General features: G+C 38.9%; 1 protein-coding gene across 1 annotated transcript in view; it reads left to right on the top strand.

Annotated features, from left to right (window-relative positions):
* LOC150080148 (uncharacterized) overlaps positions 1-13,355 on the top strand; it is a 103,472-nt gene extending 90,117 nt beyond the window's left edge. Inside the window, exons 4-5 of the mRNA XM_090381290.1 lie at positions 1,029-1,178; positions 13,067-13,355. Coding sequence (XP_090237416.1) covers positions 1,029-1,178; positions 13,067-13,291 — 375 coding nt within the window. The 3' untranslated portion in view covers positions 13,292-13,355. The remainder of the gene's footprint in view (positions 1-1,028; positions 1,179-13,066) is intronic.
* Positions 13,356-23,720: the final 10,365 nt, after the last annotated feature.

The raw sequence follows: 23,720 nt of genomic DNA, 5'->3' as shown, positions 1-23,720 counted from the left end.
CTCGAACCCCGGTCTAATCAAGAAGCGTGTGCTATGCACTGCTGCTCCTGCCCACCTGGCTACGGAGGCGGCATATCTCAAGGGCACCAAATTCATTTCTGCCTAGGGATGCCAAAAGCCCTAGAGCTGCATCTGGGGAGGATGCCAATTTGATAGTGTTTTTGACAGCAGAACCATCACAGCGGATGAGTTTTTCAAAGCTCGTATAAACACTGTAACAAGTGTATTTGGCTGCTTGAGGACTGTTTTGAGGGAGATGAGTAAGAAAATATTTTACTTATCCATATTTTGCCTTATTTGTATTCAGTCTCATTACATTTTTGCCACACTGTACTTCTGCTACCCAGTATGTTAATGTTAGAGAAACTGAATGTCAGGGAGAAGAGTGAGTTCGTATGTGAAAGGTTCATTAACTTTGGATAATATCTAGGAGTTTTAGAGAAGTTTTTTGTGCACTATCCCAACAGTGTTTCATGGTAGGGCAGATTTGTGATTTGCACATTCTGTAGATTCTATAAGAAAACTAATGCATAGGATGAAAAAGAACTTAGCTTCTTTGATACAGGATAAGCAGTATTTGCTAAGAATAGTTAGAAATCAGTGTTATCTCTAGTATTGATATATGATGTTGTCTAGAAATCTGAGCATTTTTCAAGGTGAGAATTTGGAGTAGCAGACTTTTATGAGAAATAAAACACTGGATTTTAGAAGTATCGAAATGAAGTTTTCTTCTCTTTTTTTAAAAAATTACTGGAATTACTAGGGATAAACATTTAAGGAACTAGGTGGATAAAGTTTATGCAAAACAGCAATTTGCAGCAGTTTAATAGCAGCATGAGGTTATTTTATAGTAAGAGCATTAATATTTTCATTTCGTAATATTGAATATTTTGCATATAATGTTATGTAAAGAGTTTACTGTGGCAATGAATATCTGTAAAACAATTTTTTTAATTCTAAAAGGTCTAGAAGTATATTCTGTAATAAATATCTTTACGTAAACTTATAGAAGTATTATGTACTTGTAGGAATTTTTACCACTATTAATGAATGCTGCTAAGCACAATCAGAATAGTCCTATGGGAGTTTCCAGAGCTGCTGTGGTAACTGTTTCTTCTCAACTTGGTTCCATAGAAGAGAATTCAAGTGGTGAAAATTATTCATACAGGATGAGCAAGGTAAATTGACTTTTGTTCTAAATTCATACTGAATAGATAGGTTATTAAAAACACCACCAGTCTCCCGCAAAGATGTCAATTTCATAGGCACATCTGTAAAAAAAATATATATATTTCTTAGTACGATGCCAGTGCAGTTTCTATTGTGTCAAAAGGAAACTCTTCGTTGTGTGGAGACTAAGAGATTTAATATAGAAAGACAAAAGTACATAATTTATATTAGAATAAAATAAATAAATTTACAGTATATCTGTGCTACCACACGTTTAAAATTCTTCATTAGTAGCATTGGGAATAACAGATGGATTAAAAATATTTGTGTTCTGTTGCCCATGTATCCTACTTTCCTAGAACACATATGGGACTAAGTTTTGCAGAAGTCCTGTTATTAATATTAGTATTGGCAAAATGATGTAAGGAAACAGCTTATACAGCATTAGCTGTATAAGCTGCTGGCTGATGCTTATACGGCATCAGCCAAAAAAAGAAAAAAGAAAAAAACCTACCCACCTCAGTTTTCCATCAATTTGTATAATTTGTCTAATCATTTAAATTTATTCAGTCTAACCACTTCTACAGCACCAGATGGAAGTTTATTCCAACAATCAATTACCCTCTGTCTGAAAGCAAATTTTCACACATCTCTCCTGCAACCATCCTTTTTCAAATTAAATTTATGTCCCCTTGTGTATGTATGTGTCATCATTAAAAGAGTAAGAATGCCATCAGCATTTAGGGTATTCAATCCACTTAGAGACTTAATCACTACAGTCAATCAGTTCTACCTGCTGATGCCAGATTTGCAAACACTGGAATTTGCAGAACTCAAATAATTTGTGGTAAGAGAATCATTTATACCCCTGACTATTCTTTTTTGCTCTTCTCTGCACCTGTTTTTAATAGGATAATCTCTTTTTTTTTTAATGAGGTGTCCTGTTGTCCTCCAAAGATGAAATGGGATGCCAAAAGTCTCATTTTTCTAACAGTGCTATTTCATTTTTAAGTTACATAAAAATTTATGTTACACATGCATCTTATAAGCCAAATTTTATCAGTTTTAAGTTCACTACCCAATAGGAAATAATTATTGACAGTTTTCGGATTAAAAACACTTATCTCTTATATCTGTAACATTCCATTTTATCAGCAAGACATTTTATGGATAGTTTCAGGTTAAAACTGCTTAAAGAAAACAGTTATATGAAAGCAATGTTTACTGATTTGTTATTGCTTTCCTATAGACATAAATTTGTTATATTATTTTTTTATTTATTGAAAACCCCAAACACGAGAGGTATTAGAACCTATAGAACTTACTACCTTGCAAAGGCTGAAGGTTGAAAAGATGAAAGAAGACACTTGTTGACATTAGACTTGAATTTCTGCATTGTAATTTACAGGAAATATGTATGAATGAAGGTTGTTCTAGAAAACGGAAGTCGAATGAATAAATGAAGAAGAAAAGTTGGTTCTGTGAGTTTGAAGTTGGACAGTAAGAGGATGTTGACTAGTCGTGGAACAAGTTTGGACTGCTTTGGAAGAGAGAGCAGGAATTATAGAAGCCAATTTAGAAGAACAATGCCCATGGAAGTATCTATAGAAAAGACGTGGCAAAAATAGAACATCTATGAGACAGAGAGTGGAGAGATCCTCTTAGAGATGAGTCATTAATTAGCCTACCTGTCCTCTTTTGAATGCAATCTAGAAGCCTGAGAGAGGTTTTGGGGGCACCGCCCCAGATGGGAGAAAAATATTCCATGGTAGGGTGGATTTGCGATTTGTACAGATTAAACAGCTGTTTGTAAGAAAAGTAATACTGTGATTGAAAGAAATAACAACCTTATTAACAATCTTGAGCAACCTTAGCACATTTATTGGAAAACCAAGGTTTAGATGAAGGACGAGATTTTATGATGGAGTTTAGAATAAAGGATTTCATTCCCACAAGAATAATTTCACTGACACGATCTGAGCAAATGTTGACAGCAGAATAATTGAAACAGAATGGAAAAGAAAGAAATCATAGAAATCAAAGTGTCACTGAAGATAAGCATAGGAGCAGAAGAATCCTTTTTGTAAGATATATAACAGGACTGAGTTTTAGAATGATTGAAATCAACTAAATCATCTTTGGTCCACTGGAGAATTACCTGTAGATCAACATTTAAGAAATTGGTAGTGGGTATTTGAGAAGTTGAAGCTGTATGAGCAGGGCAAGGTCTCTCAAATTGGAAGGTGGAATGCAATCTGTTATCATTAGCAAAACTATGGATAGGATTTCCAATCGATGGAAGAAGGTTATTAATATACAAGAAGAAAAGGGCGGGAGAAATAACTGAACCTTGGGGGACACCAGCATTAGTGGAGAAGTTAGAAGACAGAGAACCATCTGCCATCGCCTGCAATGAGTGGTCAGAGAGAAAACTGGATATCCATTTACAAAGAACAGTGGCAAACCAAAGGATAGAAGCTTATTTAGAAGGCCTTTATGCCAGACATGATAAAAAGCTTTTGAAATGTCAAAAGCAACTGCTTGAATTTCACGAAACTTCTCCATTGAATTGATCCATAGATGGGTGTTTTAAGCCAGAATATAAAGTGGATCAACACTGACAGAATCCATACTGGCAATTATTGATCAGATGGAAGGTTTCTAGATTGTTTAAGAGTTGGCAATTAATTGATTTCTCCATTACTTTAAATAGTGTAAAAATAAGTGCAGTGGTAATGATAATTGGATGGGAGGAATTAGGAACTGGCTGGATATGAGCAAATTTACAAGTGGAAGGGAAAATACCTTTTGGAATAAGAAAGTGAAAACAACACAGAACAGGAATAAGGCAGGAGCACAGGCTTTGAGAACAAATGGAGAAATATCATCAGAACTTAGTGCTTTCTTAGCATCAAGGTTCATCCAAATCCTTCTGACATCCTTTTGACAGATGACCACAGGAGGCATTGAACTGAGTATACTGGAAATGATAGGAAGTGGTTTACTAACATCATCAATACATGAGTTGGAAGAAAAGTATAATGCTAGCAGGTCAGCTTTATCATTGGCTGAAGTAACAATAGAACCATCTGGTTTCGACAGAGGTGGAAATAGAGATAGGCAAAGGTTATGGCTAATAGCTTTGGCAGGAGACCAGAATGCTCAACTACCATTTCGACAAGAAGCAAGTTTTCTACTCATAGCCTGTTTGAAATAATGTTAGGGCTGATTAATAACTGCTTACAATTGTTGTGAGCTTTGGTGTAGGCAGAAAACGAAACTGGAGATTTGGATACAAGCAAATTGCAATATGCAACATTCTTATCTTGAGCGACCTTAGCACATTTATTGGAAAACCAAGGTTTAGATGAAGGACGAGATTTTATGATGGAGTTTAGAATAAAGGATTTCATTCCCACAAGAATAATTTCACTGACATGATCTGAGCAAATGTTGACAGCAGAAGAATTGAAACAGAATGGAAAAGAAATCATGAAGATCATCCCATTTTGCTATTCTTGTAATGCCAAAAAAAAACAAGGTTGAGAATGGCCACAGGAGAAAGACTCCATTGGAGAAGAGACCATTAGCAAGTTGTGATCTGAGGTGCTTAGAGGACCATTCACCTTGACCATGTACATAGAGGGGTTGTTTGTGAGAAAAAGATAAAGTGTGTTGGCTATGTGGTTAGGAGTGTCTAGTATTCTGGTAGGCAAATGAACAATCTGTGCAACGTCATTAGTAACTGCAAAAGCCTCAGAATTTCAACCAGCTGGGAACCGTGTGACTAGAAAACAGAGGTTTTCAACATTAAAATCACCAAGAAAAATTGCCTCACTGTTAGGAAAGTTGTAATGGATAAAGACAAGTTTCAAAGAGAAGTAAAAGTGTTCCAAGTGATTAGTGGAGTTGGGAGAATGATAGAGGCAACAGATGAATTTGATAGAATGTGGTAGAGAGATTTTTAAGCCAGAGAAGATTGAAAAGAGGAGATTCCAAATTACTGTCTCTGACAGGGAATATCAGAATGGACATATGCACAAGTGCCACCTTTGAAGTGAAAGGAATCATACAGTGAATAATTCAGACAACTGATATGAGCTGTGATTGAATCAACCGATAACTGGGATCCTGTTAGAAAAAGTACATTAGGTTTGGCAGACCAAATTTAAATGAGCATGGAGATTAGAACTGAGTGAAAATGATTGTTGTTGTTATTTGGTTTTTAGGAGCATTAGCAACTAAGGCCGTATTGCTCCGGGAATATGCGGTGGTCATTCCCTGATCTTTCCGCATCCTCCGTATTTGGTGGTCACGGGCTCGAGCCCCAGTCTAATCAAGAAGCATGTGCTATGCACTGCTGCTCCTACCCACCTGGTTACGGAGGTGCCGGGTGGAAATGAGCATAGAGATTAGAACTGAGACCACGTATATTTGTGAAATGAGTGAGGAGGTGTTTGGGAGGTATAGATCTTTTCACAGATACGTTTATTCTACTATTTTGACAATTCATAGTGTATTTAGAAGTAAGAAATGGTTGGTGGGGGTACGTTCTTAGAAAGTAATGAAATTTTTGGATTTGGGGTACACATGGTAAGAATATACCGAGCTGCTTGACATAACGACTCTGACTCTCTCCAGTAACTCTCTGGAAGATTGGAGGCAGTGAGATTTACACTAGCTGATCTGGAACCCTCTTAGAGAGTTGCCAATAGGTTAGGTTCTGTGGACCTAAAAAAGGTCTCCGTAGCAGAGTGGTTGGGAGTGCAGTAGCAGTAGCACATGCTCTTTCTTTCAAGCCCTGACTGCTAAATACTGTCGATCTGCCAACCCGCAGTGGACCAGCATAGAGATTGTCGTCCATTTCCCTCAACATGAATTGTTGAGGAGGCTTCCATCCTGCAGTGGATTGATAATGGCTGCTGCTTACTTTTTTTTAGGGCCTGCGGATTATCTAGCTGCAGGCCTGCGAACACCATTTTAGAGTTGTACCCCCAAAAAGTAAGGAAGATTACCCGCTGGCTAAAGGCAAATTTCCGCACGTCTATCCTACATCTGTCTTTCCTCAATTTGAATTTATGCCCTCAGGTGATTATTCTGAGCAAGAGGAAGAATCCCATCACCATTGAGCATGCTCAAACCATTCAAGGCTTTATACACCTCTATAAGATCACCTCACTGGTGCCTAGTCTCCAGACACTGTAATTTTCAAAACTTAAGCCTTTCTTCGAAAGAGCACCCCTTTGTTCCATTCACTAATCTTGTTGCCCTTCTCTGTACTCATTCCAGCAGCTCTACATCCTTCTTGAAATGAGGCCTTCAGACCTGTATACAGTACTCTAGGTGTAACCTGACCATTGCCTTATACAAGGGAATAATCACCTCCTTATCCCTGCTATAAAAATTCCTATATATCATTGACAGTACACCATGAGCTACTCTTGCAGCACATCTGCACTGCTCAGAGAACTTCACATCTGCCTGCACAACCACCCCCAGGTCCCTTTCATTCTCTACCACTGTCAGTGTAGTACCACAGAGTTGATACGTTGCTCTGGGGTTGCTGTTTCCCATATGTAGTACTTCACATTTGTCAATGTTAAACTTCATTTGCCACTTCTCAGCCCATCTGCTCAACATTTCCAGATCCTGTTGCAGCAGCATAGTGTCAGCAGTGTCCTTGGCAACCCTGCCAACCTTCGTATCGTCTGCAGACTTGGACATTAAGCTTGATATACCATCATCAATATCATTTATAAATACAGAAAACAATAATGGACCCAACACTGAACCCTAAGGGACTCCACTAATAACATTAGTCCACAATGAGCAGTGTCCATTGATTACCACTCTCTGTCTTCTCCCCCTCAACCACCCCTTTATCCATAGCAGCAATTTGCCTCCAATGCCACACTGCTCCAATTTGTGCAGCAGTCTTCCATGTGCAACAGTATCAAAAGCCTTTCTAAGATCCAAGTAAATAATATCAAAAGTTATTCATTCCCTGCATCCAGTTCTTTTGTGACTGCATCATAGTATCCAATCAAATTGGTCAGGCAAGACTTCCCCTTAACAAAACCATGCTGTGTCCGAGCTATAACTGAAGTCTTGTCTAGATGATCCTGCAGTGCTTCTTTAACCAGTGCCTCCATTAATTTTCCTGGAACAGAAGTTAAACTCACAGGTCTATAATTACTTGTGTCGGCCTTTGATCCTCCTTTGTGAATTGGGGTCACATTTGCACATTTCCAGTCTGTGGGTACCTCCCCTGAGTCCAAGGAAGCTCTTATAATTATGGCTAAGGGTTTGCTTACTTCCGTTGCTGCCTCTTTTAATATAACTGGATAGATCCCATCCACCCCAGGTGCCTTTCTTGTGTTCAATAATTTCTCCTCCACTTTACTCTCAGTTATTACAAGATTCTCTAGCTTACTGCCAGAGTTGAATGCACCTCTGTCATTCCCCTCACTGAATAACTCCTCATGTGTGAATGTCGATGCAAAATATTCATTTAGTTTGTTAGCTACCTGAGCAAGGTCAACAGTTGATCCACCGATATCAAGTGGGCCAATCTAATTCATCCCCTTCCTTCTAGAGTTTACATAAGTAAAGAACTCGTTGCTGTTTTTTCTTTGCATCCCTTGCCAAAGATTTCTCGTAATCTGCGTTTTTTTTTTTTTTTTTATATGAACCCCAAACACGAGAGGTATTAGAACCTATAGTACTTAGTACCGTGCTTTGCCTGCCTAACCTAAATTTTGAATTTATGCCCTCTCGGGTGATTATTCTGAGCAAGAGGAAGAATCCCATCAGCATTGAGCATGCTCAAACCATTTAAGGCTTTATACACCTCTATCAGATCACCTCATTGGTGCCTGGTCTCCAGACACTGTAATTTGCAAAACTTAAGCCTTTCTTCGTAAGAGTACTGCTTTGTTCCATTCACTAATTTTGTTGCCCTTCTCTGTACTCGTTCCAGCAGCTCTATATCCTTCTTGAAATGAGGCCTCAGACCTGTGTACAGTACTCAAGGTGTGGCCTGACCATTGCCTTATACAAGGGAATAATCACCTCCTTATCCCTGCTAGACTTCAGTTGCCACTCCTCAGCCCATCTGCCTAACTTTCCTAGACCCTGTTGCAGTAGCATACTGTCTTTACTGTCATTAACAACCCTGCCGACCTTTTCTGTTTTCTGTAAGGTTCTTCCTTTGTATCATCTGCAAACTTGGACATTAAGCCCGATATCCCTTCTTCGATATCATTGATAAATACACAAAACAACAACAATGGGCCCAGCACCGAACCCTGGGGAACTCCACTAATAACATTAGTCCATGTAGAGCAGTGTCCATTGATTACCACTCTCTGTCTTCTCCCACTCAATCATCCCTTTATCCATAGCAGCAATTTGCCTCCAGTGCCTCACTGATCCAACTTGTGCATCAGTCTTCCATGTGCAACAGTATCAAAAGCCTTTCTAAGATCGAAATATATGATGTCAAAGTTATTCCCTGCGTCCAGTTGCTTTGTAACCACATCATAGCATCCAATCATATTGGCCAGAAAAGACTTCCCCTTAACAAACCCATGCTGTGTCCGAGCTATAACTGAAGTCTTGTCTAGATGATCCTGCAGTGCTTCTTTCACCAGTGCCTCCATTAATTTCCCTGGAACAGAAGTTAAACTACAGGTCTATAATTACCTGTTTTGCCCTTTGATCCTCCTTCGTGAATTGGGGTCACATTTGCTCATCTCCAGTCCATGAGTACCTCCCCCCAAGTCCAAGGAAGCTCTTATGATTATGGCTAAGGGTTTGCTTACTTCCTTTGCTGCCTCCTTTAATATAACTGGATGGATCCCATCTATCCCAGGTGCCTTTCTTATGTTTATATTCTACAATTTCTCCTCCACTTTCCTCTGTTCTTACAAAATCATGTAGCTCATTGCCAGAGTTTAGTTCACCTATGGCATTCCCCTCCCTGAATAACTCCTCATGTGTGAATGTAGATGCAAAATACTCATTTAGTTTGTTAGCCACCTGAGCAAGATCATCAACAGTTGAACCATCGATATTCAGTGTACCAATCTGATTCATCCCCTTCCTTCTAGAGTTTACACGTATAAAGAACTCTTTGCTGTTTTTCTTTGCAACCTTTGCCAAAGATTTCTCATAATCTGCCTTTGCCTACGTAACCTTCTTTGTGACTTGGTTACAGACCAGCTTATATCTATTGTAGGTTGCTGTTGGTAACATCATCAGTTGGTCCCACCGCATAGAATTTAAATACTGTCTCAGACCTCCGTAGTTTCCTTTACGGAAGCAAAAACTCTTCCCTTTACCCTTGATGGTAGTTACCTCTTTGAGTAAATCCCACTTCAGCACACTGTGATCACTGCCACCTAGTGGTTCCTTTATCTGCAGATTCTTAATGCAGAACCACTACTGATAATCAGATCAAGAGTATTACTCCCTCTAATTGCATCCCGAACATGCTGATGTAGAAAAATCCACAAAAGTCTTGCTAGTGTGTGAGTGACCAACCCACAAATTCCAGTCAATATCTGGGAAATTAAAATCCCTTATTATAAGACACTGATTTACTGGTCTACTCTATTTCCCTGTACAGTTTTTTTATTATACTCATCAGAGTCATTAGGCCTATAACACACTCCTACTCTCAATTTTAATTTCCCAGTGCTTATGTCACACCAAACTGACTCGACACTGCACTGTCCAGCGATGTCGACTGGCTGCACTTCCTTGGATTTTGTTTCTTGACTAATAGCATAACCCCTCCTCCCTTCCTATATTTCCTGTACACATTTTACTCCCCAAATTCCAGTTCTGCATTCCTTATACCTGTGTGACACCACATCTCTGATATCCCAACAATATCTGCTTTTGATGTTTTGACCAACACCTCAAATTCATCAAATTTATTTACCAAACTCCTAGCATTGGTGTACACGCAAGTAAACATGCACCTGTTCCTATTCTTAGCTCCCCTAACACAGCCCATGTTTCGTTGTACCGCAATGACTTCCAGCAGTCTCTGAAATCCCTTGCATCTTGGTTTCCAGGCTACTGCTCATTCCAATAGAAGCAGTTCAAGAATCACTTTCACCTCTGCCACCGGCTACTGTTAATCTATTAGTCCATGTATCCCCCCAATCTAGCAGTTTTCCAACCCACCTTACGCTGCCTCGATAGCATCAGCAAATATTCTTTCACCCTTTCCATTTAAGTGTATCCCTTCCCTGTAGAAGCAGTCTCTCCCGTTAACAAGCACAGACCAGGCTGAGAAAAATTCTCCCCCTTGAGCCTTGCACAATCTCTCCAAGGCCGAATTGATCAACAAGTGGATAGACATGAAAATATTCTAACTGCTATGGACAAATTTGGAAACAACTCAGATTAATTTCCATATTGTCTGTAGCAAATTTGCTGGAGTTAGTCCTGAACTAAAGTTTTTCTGTAAATTTTCTTCATAAAAATAATTTGTGCAGAGTCAAAATGCTGTGCCAATCCAGATATTACTAAATCAATAATACAAAAAAATAATGTTTTTTAAAGTGCACTGTGTTTTTTTTATGCTGCAGTTGTTTAAAATTCTTGAATTCCTTGCAGTTTCCTTTTGACTTTGAAAGTATTTTGTCCCATTCCCCCAACCCCCCCCCCCCCCCGGACTTGTCAAATTGTTGAAATAAGGTTGCCTACGTTTTTCATCTTGACATCCGCAGTTGCATTGCAAGCTTCAGTTATTAAATTGTTTGTTGCAATAAGGTTCAATCCATATTGTTGATAAAAGAATGCATTTGAGCATAGCCAAATATTGATTAAAAGGAGTTAATTTGGTATGTGCATATTGTTATAGTGGTTTAGAAATTCTGCCTCATTCACAACAGCTCAAATAGTAGATAATTTTTTGCAACTGGTTTAACTGCATCAATTCATGCAGCACATCTTGTTTTTGACATAGCATGATGTTTACGTGTTTCTAAAATCTCCCATCTCTTTGGACTGCTGCTAAAGAAGTTATACATATGCTGAATTCTTCCAAAGTATAATATTGCTTCCTTGCATGTTTCAACACTGTCGACTTCTACAAGATTCAAACTGTGTATTCTACAGCTTAAAAAAATGCAATTAGGGTTACGTTCAAGCATAACTCTTTGTACACCATTATACTGTCCTGCCATATTAGCATGATTACCGTATGCTTGTCCAACATTTTAAACTTTCCTAGAAGTTCTAGAATTCATAAAGCATTTTACTTTTGCTTTCCTTCCTTTGTCTGAAAGAGTCAAACTGAATCATTCCTCAATCAAAAACTTTGAATTACCAATTTTTCATATTGAATAAGACACATGTATTGTTTGTGTGAACAATCTGGAGTTGCATTCACAATGATGAAAAAATATTTGGAATTTCAAATTCTTTAATTCTTGTATTTCTTTAGTGGTTGTCATCATATAATTTCCAGCCAAGGAAATAGAATATTCAATACCCTTTTTTATAAATTCATTTAGGGAATGATTTTATGTCAATAAAACTGAGAGAAAATATACTCAAGGTTCAAGTCCTCTTATTCCACACCACCACATGAATGGTGGTGTGGAATAAGAGGTTTACATTATAGGACCATTCATGAATGAGGTTTACACCACCAGGTTTTAAAAAATAAAACTTCTCTCACAAACTACCTCCAAAAGGAATTGTGTATTTTTTTAAAGGCCTCATATTGTTTCATGCATTTCATTTATTTTTAAATGTCTCATTACATGGAATATTTAAAAAAAAAAAAAATACATGGCAGATAGAAATTTTTTAAAATCACCTCAGAAAGGAATTTCAAGGCCCATTTCAGAGAAAATAAGGCACGAAATACATTCTCATTCCTTGCCTTCCATCCTCAATCCTCTCCCACTCCTTTGAGTGGTAGCCAATAAGCAATCATAATATATATATATATATATTTTTTTTTTTTTTCAATTAAAGACTAAAATTTGGGGGATCTCCCTCTGGGTCCAGGTCCTAGGCCAAATGGCCCTCCCTCTCTATCCAGGCCTTGAGCCACAGTTGTGTTCTTTTCGAAACAAATTGTAATAGAGCAGCATTTTGTTTGAATAATGGTAGTGTGATTTTATTCTTAGTGGAAGGTTCTTATTTTTTAATATAAGCAGCTTTAAATAAGATCACTGTTTGTCATCATTAAACTTTTCTCCCCTTACACTTAACATGTTAGAAAATCTATGGTAAGTGACTTTGGCTATTAATTTTAACCAAATGGGAGTTAAAATCTAGCAATATTGATGCTATTTTATTAAATATATCCTTGTGGGGGGGGTCACTTTCTTTTATTTCAATTAAAATTATTAATTATTCATATATATGAATAATTGATAATTTTAAACCTTGAATTTTTGACATTTGAGGTGTTAGCTTTCCTAAACTGTTGTAATTTATGTAATTACAACAGTTTGGTTGTAATTACATAAAAGACCATTCATGAATTTGTCTAAGAATATGTCTAAGAATATAATAGCATTTTGGTATCTGTAAGTGTACTGGAGGTGGTGGAGCATTAGTGAGCCCCCTAGTACACTTTCAGATTTTTTTAATTTTTCTGGTCCAGTCTGACCATAAGCACACAACTTAAGCAACTACTGTAATAGAATAAATTTATATGGTGAGTCAGAAGTAACAATTTGATTAGGTGCCTTTTCTCATGGCACTGTGTACTGGAAAGTCTGTTTATATGTATATCACTAACTAACAGATAATCTGTATATTTCCTCTGTTCATCATTAACTAATAGCTATATTTTCTCTGCTTAATCTGCATATAATTAAGTTTTTTGCTTCTTAATTTTTTTGTATTATGTATGTTTCAGGCTGCTATAAATATGATGACAAAGTCCCTGTCTGTTGAATTGAAAGAGGAAGGAATACTAGCATTTAATCTTCATCCTGGTTGGGTTCAGACAGAAATGGGTGGGCCTGAGGCTCGCCTTTCTGTTCAAAGTAGTGTTAAGGGAATGCTTGGAACAATCTTGTCTGCAACAGAAGAACACAATGGCCTACTTATTAATTATAAAGGGAACACTATCTCATGGTAAAGAAAGCAAAAATTTTATTTCTTCCTGGTTGAAGAGTTTAGAAATGCTGTATATATATCTTAAGAGAGGAAATTTAATGTAGTTTATAGAATCATGGAATAAATTGAGCTGAAATGTCTTTTTGTTTTAATCTGATATGAAAAACTTGAGATGAGAATGTTTACTCATTAAACTTCATAATTTTATGAGCTACTTTTCTGAGCTACAAAAGAAGATTTAACATTAAATGCATTGCACTGTGCATCACATTCTTTAAATCATTAGTGAAGGTGAGAGATTCAGAAATGAGTGGGCATGGGGATAAAGGTTTACCCCATTTTAAAATGCCAGTAGTGTAGGTGGTTTAATGTTCATTGAACATTGTATTAGTATTAGTAATGGCCGCATGGTGCAAGAAAGCCTATGGCTTATGCTGCACCAGCCAAAAAAAAAAAAAAACACCGAGCAAAACAATGATAAAAAAAAATAATAATAAATAAATAATAATAATTAATAAAAAAAAAAAGGAAATTAAACCTATCATCCTATGTGCTTCCCTTACCCGAAAGTACCATCCAGATGCCCTTTGAATTTCCCCAAACTGTCGGCCTCTACCACCCATGAAAGCAACTTATTCCAGTAATTTATAACTCGCTGGCTAAAATAAAACTTCCTGCAGTCCAATCTAAACATTTCCCTCCGTAACTTGAATTTATGTCCCCTAGTTCTAGCATCATTTATAATCTTGAAAATTTCGTCCTCATTCATTTTACTGATGCCTCTCAGAGCCTTAAACACCTCAATCAAATCTCCTCTAAGGTGTCTAGTTTCCAAACTCTGCAACCCACATATTCGAAGTCTTTCTTCATAAGGACGCCCTTTTGACGATCTCACCAGGCGAGTTACCCGTCTTTGCACCCTTTCAAGAAGCTTGATGTCTTTCTTTAGGTGCGGTCTCCAACATGAACACAGTATTCCAATTGTGGTCTAACAAAAGCCTTATATAATGGGATTATCACATCCCTATCTGTACTTGCAAAAGTTCGAGAGATCATCGATAGGACACCATGGGCCTTCCTTGCAACCTGTTTACAATGCTCAGAGAATTTCATGTCTGACCGTATCGTAACACCCAAGTCCCTTTCCTCCAGTACTGGGTTTAGTTGAACTCCACCAAGTGAATACGTTATTTTGGGATTACTGTTTCCCAGGTGTAATACCTTACACTTTGTTGGATTAAAGCATAGCTGCCATTTTTCTGACCATTCCTGAAGTCTATCTAGGTCTCTCTGAAGAAGCTCAGCTTGACAGTGATCATTAACTACTCTACCAATTTTAACATCATCTGCAAATTTAGACATCACGCCCTCTATCCCTTCATCAATGTCGTTTATGAAAATTAAAAACAAAAGTGGTCCTAATACTGATCCTTGGGGAGCCCCACTTCTTACATCAACCCAATCTGAGGAATAGCCATTTATCACAACCCTCTGCCTCCTGCCCTGAAGCCATCCTTCTATCCATCTAAGGATTTTCGAAGTGATTCCAACCTGTTCCATCTTATAAAGCAACCGCTCATGTGGGACTGAGTCAAAAGCTTTGCTGAAATCTAAATAAACAATGTCGAAATTATTCCCTAAATCCAGCTCGTGAGTGACCCTTTCGAAATAGCGAACCAGATTTGTTAAACATGATTTTCCCTTTACAAAACCATGCTGAGAATCCTTGAGAATTTCACTTCGATCCAAATTATCCTGAATTCCACCGTTGATCATTGCCTCCATGATTTTCCCTACTACTGAAGGCAGACTGACAGGTCGATAATTTCCAACTTCACTTTTAGAGCCACCCTTATGTATGGGAGATACATTGGCACTTTTCCAATCCAAGGGAATCTCCCCAGAGCCTAGTGATGTTCGCATTATTAGCCTCAATGGTTCAATGCATTCGCTTGCTGCCTCCCTTAAGATTATAGGGTATATTCCATCAACTCCAGGAGCCTTACTGGTCTGTAGGCTCGAAAGTTTTTTCATTAAATAATCTTGGGAAATTTCAATATCATTAATTACATATTTTTTAACTTCGCTCCCACAATTTCCCATTGCCACAAAAGGTTTTTCATTTGTAAATATCGATGCAAAATAACTGTTGAGTTCATCTGCAACGGCAGCTGGTGTATTTAATACTATCCCCTTTCCCTTACGTAAAGGTCCGATCTGGTTTGTCCTGCTCTTCTTGGAATTTATATATGTGAAGAATTCTTTATCCCCCCCTCTTTGCTCTGTTTGCTAGTGATTTCTCATAAACTGCCTTTGCCTGTCGAACCTTTTCTGTGGCTCTATTACACATCACCTTGTAGCTGTTATAGGCTTCAGTACTTTTTATTGCTCTGTAACCTTTCCATGGCACCTTTTTCTGCTCAAGTAATGTGGCAACTTCACTATTCATCCAACGTGGAACATTTCTCGTGGAGTATTTTTTTTAATGGTATTATTATTATTATTATTATTAACCATATGGTGCAAGGAAGCCTGAGGCTTATGCTGCACCAGCAAAAACAAAAAAAAATTCTGAATTTTCCCAAGAGACAGTCAGAAGGAAAAGGGAATCATTAAAAAAGAGAAGAATGATGATATCCAGCTCAGGACCCTCTGTGTGTTGAGACATCGTCGATCGTAAATAATTTTGATTAATTTTAATTTTGAGAAACTTCATTCACCTTAAGTATCTGGAACTGGTAAAGTTAAAAAAAATTCTTAATGCATCTACTACATTTGGAAAAGTATCTGTAAAATCGTTTTTAAAAATATATTGTAAAACTTCAAATGGAGTAAGTAATATTGTTTTTAATATAAATTTGAAGTACTAAGTTCTTCAGATAATGCTAAACCATCAATATCGAACTCATTACATTAACGTCACTTAACGATTTAATAAATTGCATCTGACCATTTTTTTTTTTTTGATGTTATGAAACATTTTAAATATTTCTACATGTTCCTTCATATTTGTAAACCTTTCAGTTAACGAGAAAATTATTAAGGTCCATAATTTAAAAGAAAAAATAAATTTTGAAATTTTATCGCGGATCCTGAATAGCTTCACCTGTACTTTCATAATCGAAATGACGTTTTTTCAATCCTTGCCTTACAATGCTTACTTCTCGAAACGAAGTTTCAATGCCAATGATAGCAGCCATATTATTAGCCGATATATACGCATTCAAGGCATCTGTGATTAATGTTTTAAAAGCGTACCACAGTTCAATTGTATTCATTCTCTGCGCGATATCTACCCAGTTAATAGAGGCCATGTAGTACCTTAAGGCATCATAATTTCCTTTTCTGAAATTAAAACCCATTCCTTTGCCTTTTACTTCTGCTACCTCTCTCGTCATCATCCACCGTAGAACTCCGTGATCACTTCCTGCTACTGGTTCCTCTACTGTCAGCCCTGTTATGTCATCTGATTCATGTGGTTCCCCATGTCGAGTTTCCTTCCCGTTTACTCCAATCAATTAGAGGCAAATTGAAATCACCCATAATAAGGGATTGACGCTTACTTGCCCATTCCATTTGCATGTAGAGGCTTTTGTCATAATCTTCACAATCACCTGGTCTGTAGATTACTCCTACTCGCATTGTACCTTTGTTTCCAACTATCTCACACCATACAGACTCTATACTAGCATGTGAAATGTCTGAATCTGGGAAAGCTATCGTCGCACTCAGGCTGCTTCTGATAAGAAGCATTACCCCACCACCCCTTCTATCTAACCTATCCTTCCTAAATATATTATACAAGCCGTACTGAAACTCATCATCCCCAATTTCTGGGTGGCACCACGTCTGTAAGCCCTATTATGTCCGCGTTACTTGTTTTAACCAGCAGTTCGAATTCGCTCATTTTATTGACGACACTTCTAACGTTACTGTATAAACAATTAAGATTTACAGTTCTTGTATATTTAACAACCCTAACACAACCCTTGAAGTTTTTTAGGCTCTCTTCCCTGATATTAGCTACCCGCTCACGTGAAACGTTTCTGCCCCCAGAACATCTTAGATAATACGTCCAGTTGGGGTAGCAGATAAGGACTCTTAAGGTATGTGCAAGAGTTACTGTGACCGATATTATCAGATAAACGCGTGTCAGTATTTGTTGTCTGCGCGGCTGTCGCACTGCGCAGACAACAAATAGACATGATTGGACCTTCAACCCTGATGAAAATCTTTCTTAACTGACACACGGATGGGACTCAGTCCCATGAGCGACTCTCACCAAAAGATGAAGAAGAACCTGCACAGTCGTAGGGATCTGACAAGAAAGCCTGAGCGAATTCCATTAGCTCTGGATGGTAGGCCATTGATGATAGACGACCACTTCGCAGCCACAAGCCTTCACGCCCTATTGGCGATCAGGGTCAGCTCCCTTGTCTGGCCCACTATTACTCCCCTTCCCCGGTGGGGGAGGGAGACGGCTTGCCATCTCCTGCAACCCCCACCAGCCTTCTCTTCATTCTGGTGGCATGCCCCACTGCAAGCTGGAGCTACCTTCCCTATCGGCTCCTTTTCTGACTATATCCCCCCCCCAATCTTCAGCCTCCCCCTCCCACCACTCTAACTATACGCAAGCGGCAGTCCCACACAATCCAATTTAACCATCAAAATAAATTTCGCCCATAACTCTCGGCTTCTCATTCTAGCGCCTTCACCACGTGAACTAACCTATACCAATTGATGTGTATGTACATGCATTTTTGTATGTATGTATGTATATGTGCATTTTTTATTTTTTTTAGGTCGTGAAATCTAAGGAAATTAGGTGGCAGGACCTGCCAGAGTAAATAATTACAATACTGGTGTATCTGATGAGCCTCCATTGGGCAAAAGTGGGGCAACGTTGGGTCTCAGTAGGGGACCAGCGGCTAAATGACCAGATGAACAACGGTATACACGACACTACACATGTACAATATCCATGCACTTTTAAATCTCTGGCATTTCCAGCAAACTGGCACACCCATAACAATGTAAACAACGCGGAGATGGGGGAACCCCTGGTGCCGTACGACCCTAAATACAAATTACACTTTACACTTTACCTCTCTATGCTGCAACCATTTGGTCCTCTGCTCCCAAAACACACACATTCCTCAGCCTGGAATACTGGCTCCTGAAATGGCTAAACTGGCGGACTGGCAACCAATACACCATTTCTAGGGCTCAGTTCTACATAAATCTGGAAGTTACCCCATGCAAACAACAGATTGTGGCAGCAAACCTTCTTACACTTGCCAGACTGATCACAAGACGACTCCACACCCCTGACATTACTGATCTAATAAAAACTTTCCGCATTGCCGGAAGGAATCAAATGGACACAAGGCTCCCACTCACAATCAGTTTGAACAACCTGAAAGGATTGAGATGCATATTCCCAGGAAACACGGTACATTTGATGAACGATCTAGCCATCGACCTGGATAGATTCCGCGAGCAGCATACATACATACAGACGTCAGAAGCTAAAGGACACTTATGAAACGCCACGAAGGAAAGTGCCACCACAATGCACCCCTTTAAAGATAGGTGAAAAGGAAAATAAAGTGAAGCCATCACTGGTCCTCTCTCTTAGAATCTACTACTCCAAAGACCCCCGGCTGAGCACTAAACAGTCAAGATTGAAGATATACCACTTGCAACAACCGGTGAAGGACTGCCTCATTTCTCTAATTTATAGCACTTTTGAGAAAATAATATCCTTTAATTCTTTCAATTATGTAAAATAATAAACACTGTAAGTTCTGTACCTTTCGGGTTAAGCATACATGTGCCCCATGTAACCGCCAGACACATGTCCCTGTCTTAACCTCTGTATGTAAATATCACCGCCCTAGCTTCCTGCTGTCCAGGGGGTCGCTCTTCGGCAAAGCAATAAACAGATTTAATAAAAAATAAATAAAAATATTTTAAGATGCGTCATCCCCATCCCGCTCTACGCATCTCATATTTGGTCTTCTGCCCTAGATGCTACCGTCAAGGCTTTCCTGGGTTTAGAGTATTGGATGCTGAAATGGTTAAACAGGATCACTACGCATCCATTTACAATCTCACGAGCCATTTTATATGCCAACTGGGATGTGACGACTTGGTCTCACATAATTGTCACCAAGAACATTCTCACGCTGACTGGGAGACTCGACTCGCCGAAAACTGACTACCTGCTGACTCGGCCCCGTATGACGCAAAGGTGGGTGAATAGGACACCATCCCCTCCACTCAGTAGCGCACTCAAACAGCTGGGAAGCCCTCAGCGATTTTTTCCTTTTAACACCATTAAGATCTTCAAGCAGATCCAGAAAAGCTTTGCACAAATGTTTCAAAATGCATTACTCCACTTTTAAATGTTGAGTGAAGCCCACAGACGAAAACAAAAGAGAATGCAGGAAATGAATGAACTGGTCGGGACAGTTTATGCTCCTGTTATGTTTACGTTATACGTCTTATCTTTCTGTGAATTCGCTGTAAATAGTGGTGTAGATGTGAACATTCTCTAATTCCTTGTAAAATTACAAATTATGCTCGTGCTCTCTTTCTATCTGCCTGTCATGTAAAAATAAGGCAATAATGTGTAAAATATAATTAATTAGACAATGTATATTTATTAAGACAACGATATGTATAAACTATAAATGGATAATTATGTATATAACTTATATTTGTATATATGAATGTGCAACCCCTGGTTAGTAGCCGTAAGCGGGTGCCTCTTCGGAGAAAATAAAGATGATAATAATAATAATAATAATCACTTTGTTCTTGAGAGATCCACGACGGCTGTTTCAGGCCAACATTTGAATCACATCCTCATTTGGAAATTAGCATTAGTAGAGGCATTTGATGCAAGAAAACAAGCTTATGCAGCATCAGCCAAAAAAAAAAAAAATAAATAAATAATGCGAATCATTTACAGCATTAATTACAGAATGTAATTATCGACAACCTTAGAAGAGGAAATTATTCACAGTATCGTTTAAAAGTAATGTCCAACAGTTATTTTATATTTTGGTCATTCCTTCCTCTTTATAAAGTTCAAGTTCATAGCTTTTTCTAGTTCGAGCTTCTTCTTCATACTTCTATAGTTCTAGCAAGCTGTAAGTTTCAGGGGGCTCTTCACTCTGTACTGCTTGCCTTCACAGTATTTCACAGGGTGGTCTATTGCCAATGTATTGAAAAGGGGGACTGCGTTCTTCGGAAAGAAGTTCTTCAGACATCACAGGTTGGATAGCGTAGGATGCAACGGTAAGTAGGGATTGCCATTTCTGCGTCCAGCACGTGGAGCAGCGATAACTCCGTGAAGACTGGGGGCGTCAATCACAACGGTAAGCAGCTGAGACAGAAGAAGAATATTCCTGGATGCAATGTGAACTCTCCAGGGAGTGATATTTAAGTTGGTACATAAATCAGCCCTGGAGATGGTGAATGCGTTGCCTGTGACTCTGTTCATCCACGCATTACCCAGTATTCAATTGCCAGGAATCTGTTTTTGTAAGAGGTCGGTGCAGAAGACCAGATTTGTGATGCATATAGTACGATTGGTTGCAGGCACAGCTGGACCTATCCTCCGACTACATCGCCGTGGAATAACCCCATCAGCTCTTGTCGAATTGCCCACATCGCCGAAAAAGTCTTAGTTCGCATGGTCGGAAAATGGTTTTGAAAAGTGAGGCACCTCGTCCCACTTTTTAAGTGTCATTGAATTTAGTCAATTTGTTTACAGAAGGCTGTTAGCCTTTTAATGCATACATCTCATTCCTCATTTTAATTCTGTCCTTAATTTAGTCTCTCTCTCTCTCTCTCTCTCTCTCTCTCTCTCTCTCTCTCTCTCTCTCTCTCTCTCTCTCTAACACACACACACACACACACACACACACACACACACACACATTTTATACCAGCACTCGTGTTAAATTTCTATGCAACATATTACGATCATAATTTTGCTGGCAATGATCGTCACAGCATCCACTTTTCTCTTCGACAAAACAAGATCACTGCTGATCCAGCGATGAGACTAATGCGAAAATTTCTACACAGGTGTGAAACATTTAAGGACTACTCAAGTTTTCAACTGTCCCTTCACGTAGGAGTGTCTTGGATATGAAAAAATGCATACCAAAGTAACCTCTTGAGGTCAGAAATTATGAAGGAAACAACACCGACAAAACAACGGAAACAAAACGATACAGAGGGACTTTATTCAAAAATGGCAACATAGCACTGGCTGCCATGATACAGATGCATCGCTACCAAATATGGAACAAAGGGAAGAGGTGGTCCTCAGTAGGAGATATGGCCACCCCTAACATCGATGCAGGCTGTGCACCGCCTCTCAATACTTAGAACAATGTTGATGAGTTCTTGCGTTAACATCGTCCAATCTTCTGTCAGCGCCATCTTCAGCTGGTGAACATTTTCTGTTGGGTTTGGACGTGCCGCTAGGCGTCTCCCCATAGCGTCCCATATGTGTTCGATGGGATTTAGATCAGTCGAACGGGCAGGCCAATCCATACGAGCAATTTCCTCACTTTTCAAAAGCATATCAACAGCTGCAGTGCAATGGGGTGTGCAGTTATCATCCATAAACACGAACTCGGGGCCAATGGCACCTCGCAACAGACGCACATGGGGAAGGATTACCTCAGTACAGTAGCGTGCACCGATTAGAGTACCGCCTTCCAGTATCTGGAGTTGTGTACGTTCATCCAAGATCATGCCTCCCCAGACGAGAACACCTCCACCCCCATATCGCCCCCTTTCAGTGATGTTTGCGGGGTCATACCGTGTGCCAAACTCTCGCCAGATTAGCTGACGTCCAGAATCGCTACAGAGGCTGAATCTACTCTCATCAGTAAAGAGTACCTCAAGTAAAGATTTTTTGGTTGTAACCTTCAGAAATAGTGTTGGTCCTTAAGTTTTGCACATCAGTGTATAAAGCGAATAGTTGAAACCTTTACTAGCAACCGATTAAGTCAAACTATACACTCTGCTGAACTACCATCTATTGTATATCATGAAAAGTACAAATTTTGTTTCCATTGAAAATATTCTTGGTTGATTTTCAATCATTTTCCGCACGATGTCAGCTTTTTTAATAACTCGAGATTTAATTTTATTTTTGATGGATTGCGGCAGAAAATTAAGTTTCCAGATTGAACTGAATATCGGATGATAACATTCGTCTTTCATGATTTACTGGCAATAGAGGGCAGCACCATACGTACATAAGTTTGCGCGTGGTGCTGCCATCTCATGTACCAATATTAAATTCCAAATGGAACCTTCCAAGATTAAAATTAAAACGTGTCAAAAAAGCATCTTAAACGAAGTTACAAAAAATCACAGTTAATCGCTGATACGTAGATTATGGGATTAACTGTGAATGCGAAAAGGAAAGATGCACGGGAAAAGAGAACACACACACACACACACACACACGTGAAAAGAAAATATTTCTCTCTCAAACGATTGACAGATGCGGAAGAGTGAAAAATGTGGACAATTGACGCCTCCCAAGTGGGTACAATCATCAAGGACATTCTAAATGTTTATGAAATCGTGCGTTAAATTGTTTGTTCATTCACTGCGCATGGTCAGCTTCTATTAATCTTTGGGTTTCGTTGTAAATCTCAAATATAGTTTTCAAACGACACGTTGGACATATTTATGAAAAAAGGAAAAAAAAACTGTGACACAATAATTCATTCTGAAATTTATTTGTACACACGGAAACATTACAGAGTTGACAACCAATATTTACAAAAGAAGGGTGAATTCACCCTCAGGCTTATTTACAATCAGCACAAAGTGCACTTCTTCTTTAAATATCTTCTAGTTGTTAAACCACAAAAGTATTACAAACACAACTTTTATTCCTATTTAGACATTTCTTAAAGTGGATAACGTTAATCGCAAGTCCTGCCCATAATAATTAAATTAAAGGAAGGGCTCCCTACAGAGGGAGCCCAATTAACGAGGGCAGGACTTGAAAAGGCACCTTTGTCTTTGGGATCATTTCCACAGGGGCAGCGACACTTCATTCTCGAAGTTTCCTTCACACAAGTCCTGCCCATAATAAATAAATTAAAGGAAGGGCTCCCTACAGAGGGAGCCCAGTTAAAGAACAGCTTACGGGGGGGGGGAAGGACTAGAAAAGTTTTTATCTTTGCGGGTCATTTCCACAGTGGCAGCTACACTTCATTCTCGAAGTTTCCTTTTGCGGAAATTGTCCAACAGAGATCAGCATCGCAATGACAAAATCAGAAGATCCTCAGAGTTCTTCAGCCATCTCGGTGAGCGTCGATATTGGTGGGCATCCACGGCGCCCTGAATGAAAAGACACCGGTTACCTGCCGGTTCAGGATTCCAGTTTTGAATTCTTACTGAAT

This window comes from Mastigoproctus giganteus, chromosome 9, assembly GCF_048544385.1.
Source record: "Mastigoproctus giganteus isolate SK-2022 chromosome 9, ASM4854438v1, whole genome shotgun sequence".
In the NCBI taxonomy this organism is placed as follows: Eukaryota; Metazoa; Arthropoda; class Arachnida; order Uropygi; family Thelyphonidae; genus Mastigoproctus; species Mastigoproctus giganteus.
This window is presented reverse-complemented; position numbering and strand designations above follow the sequence as displayed.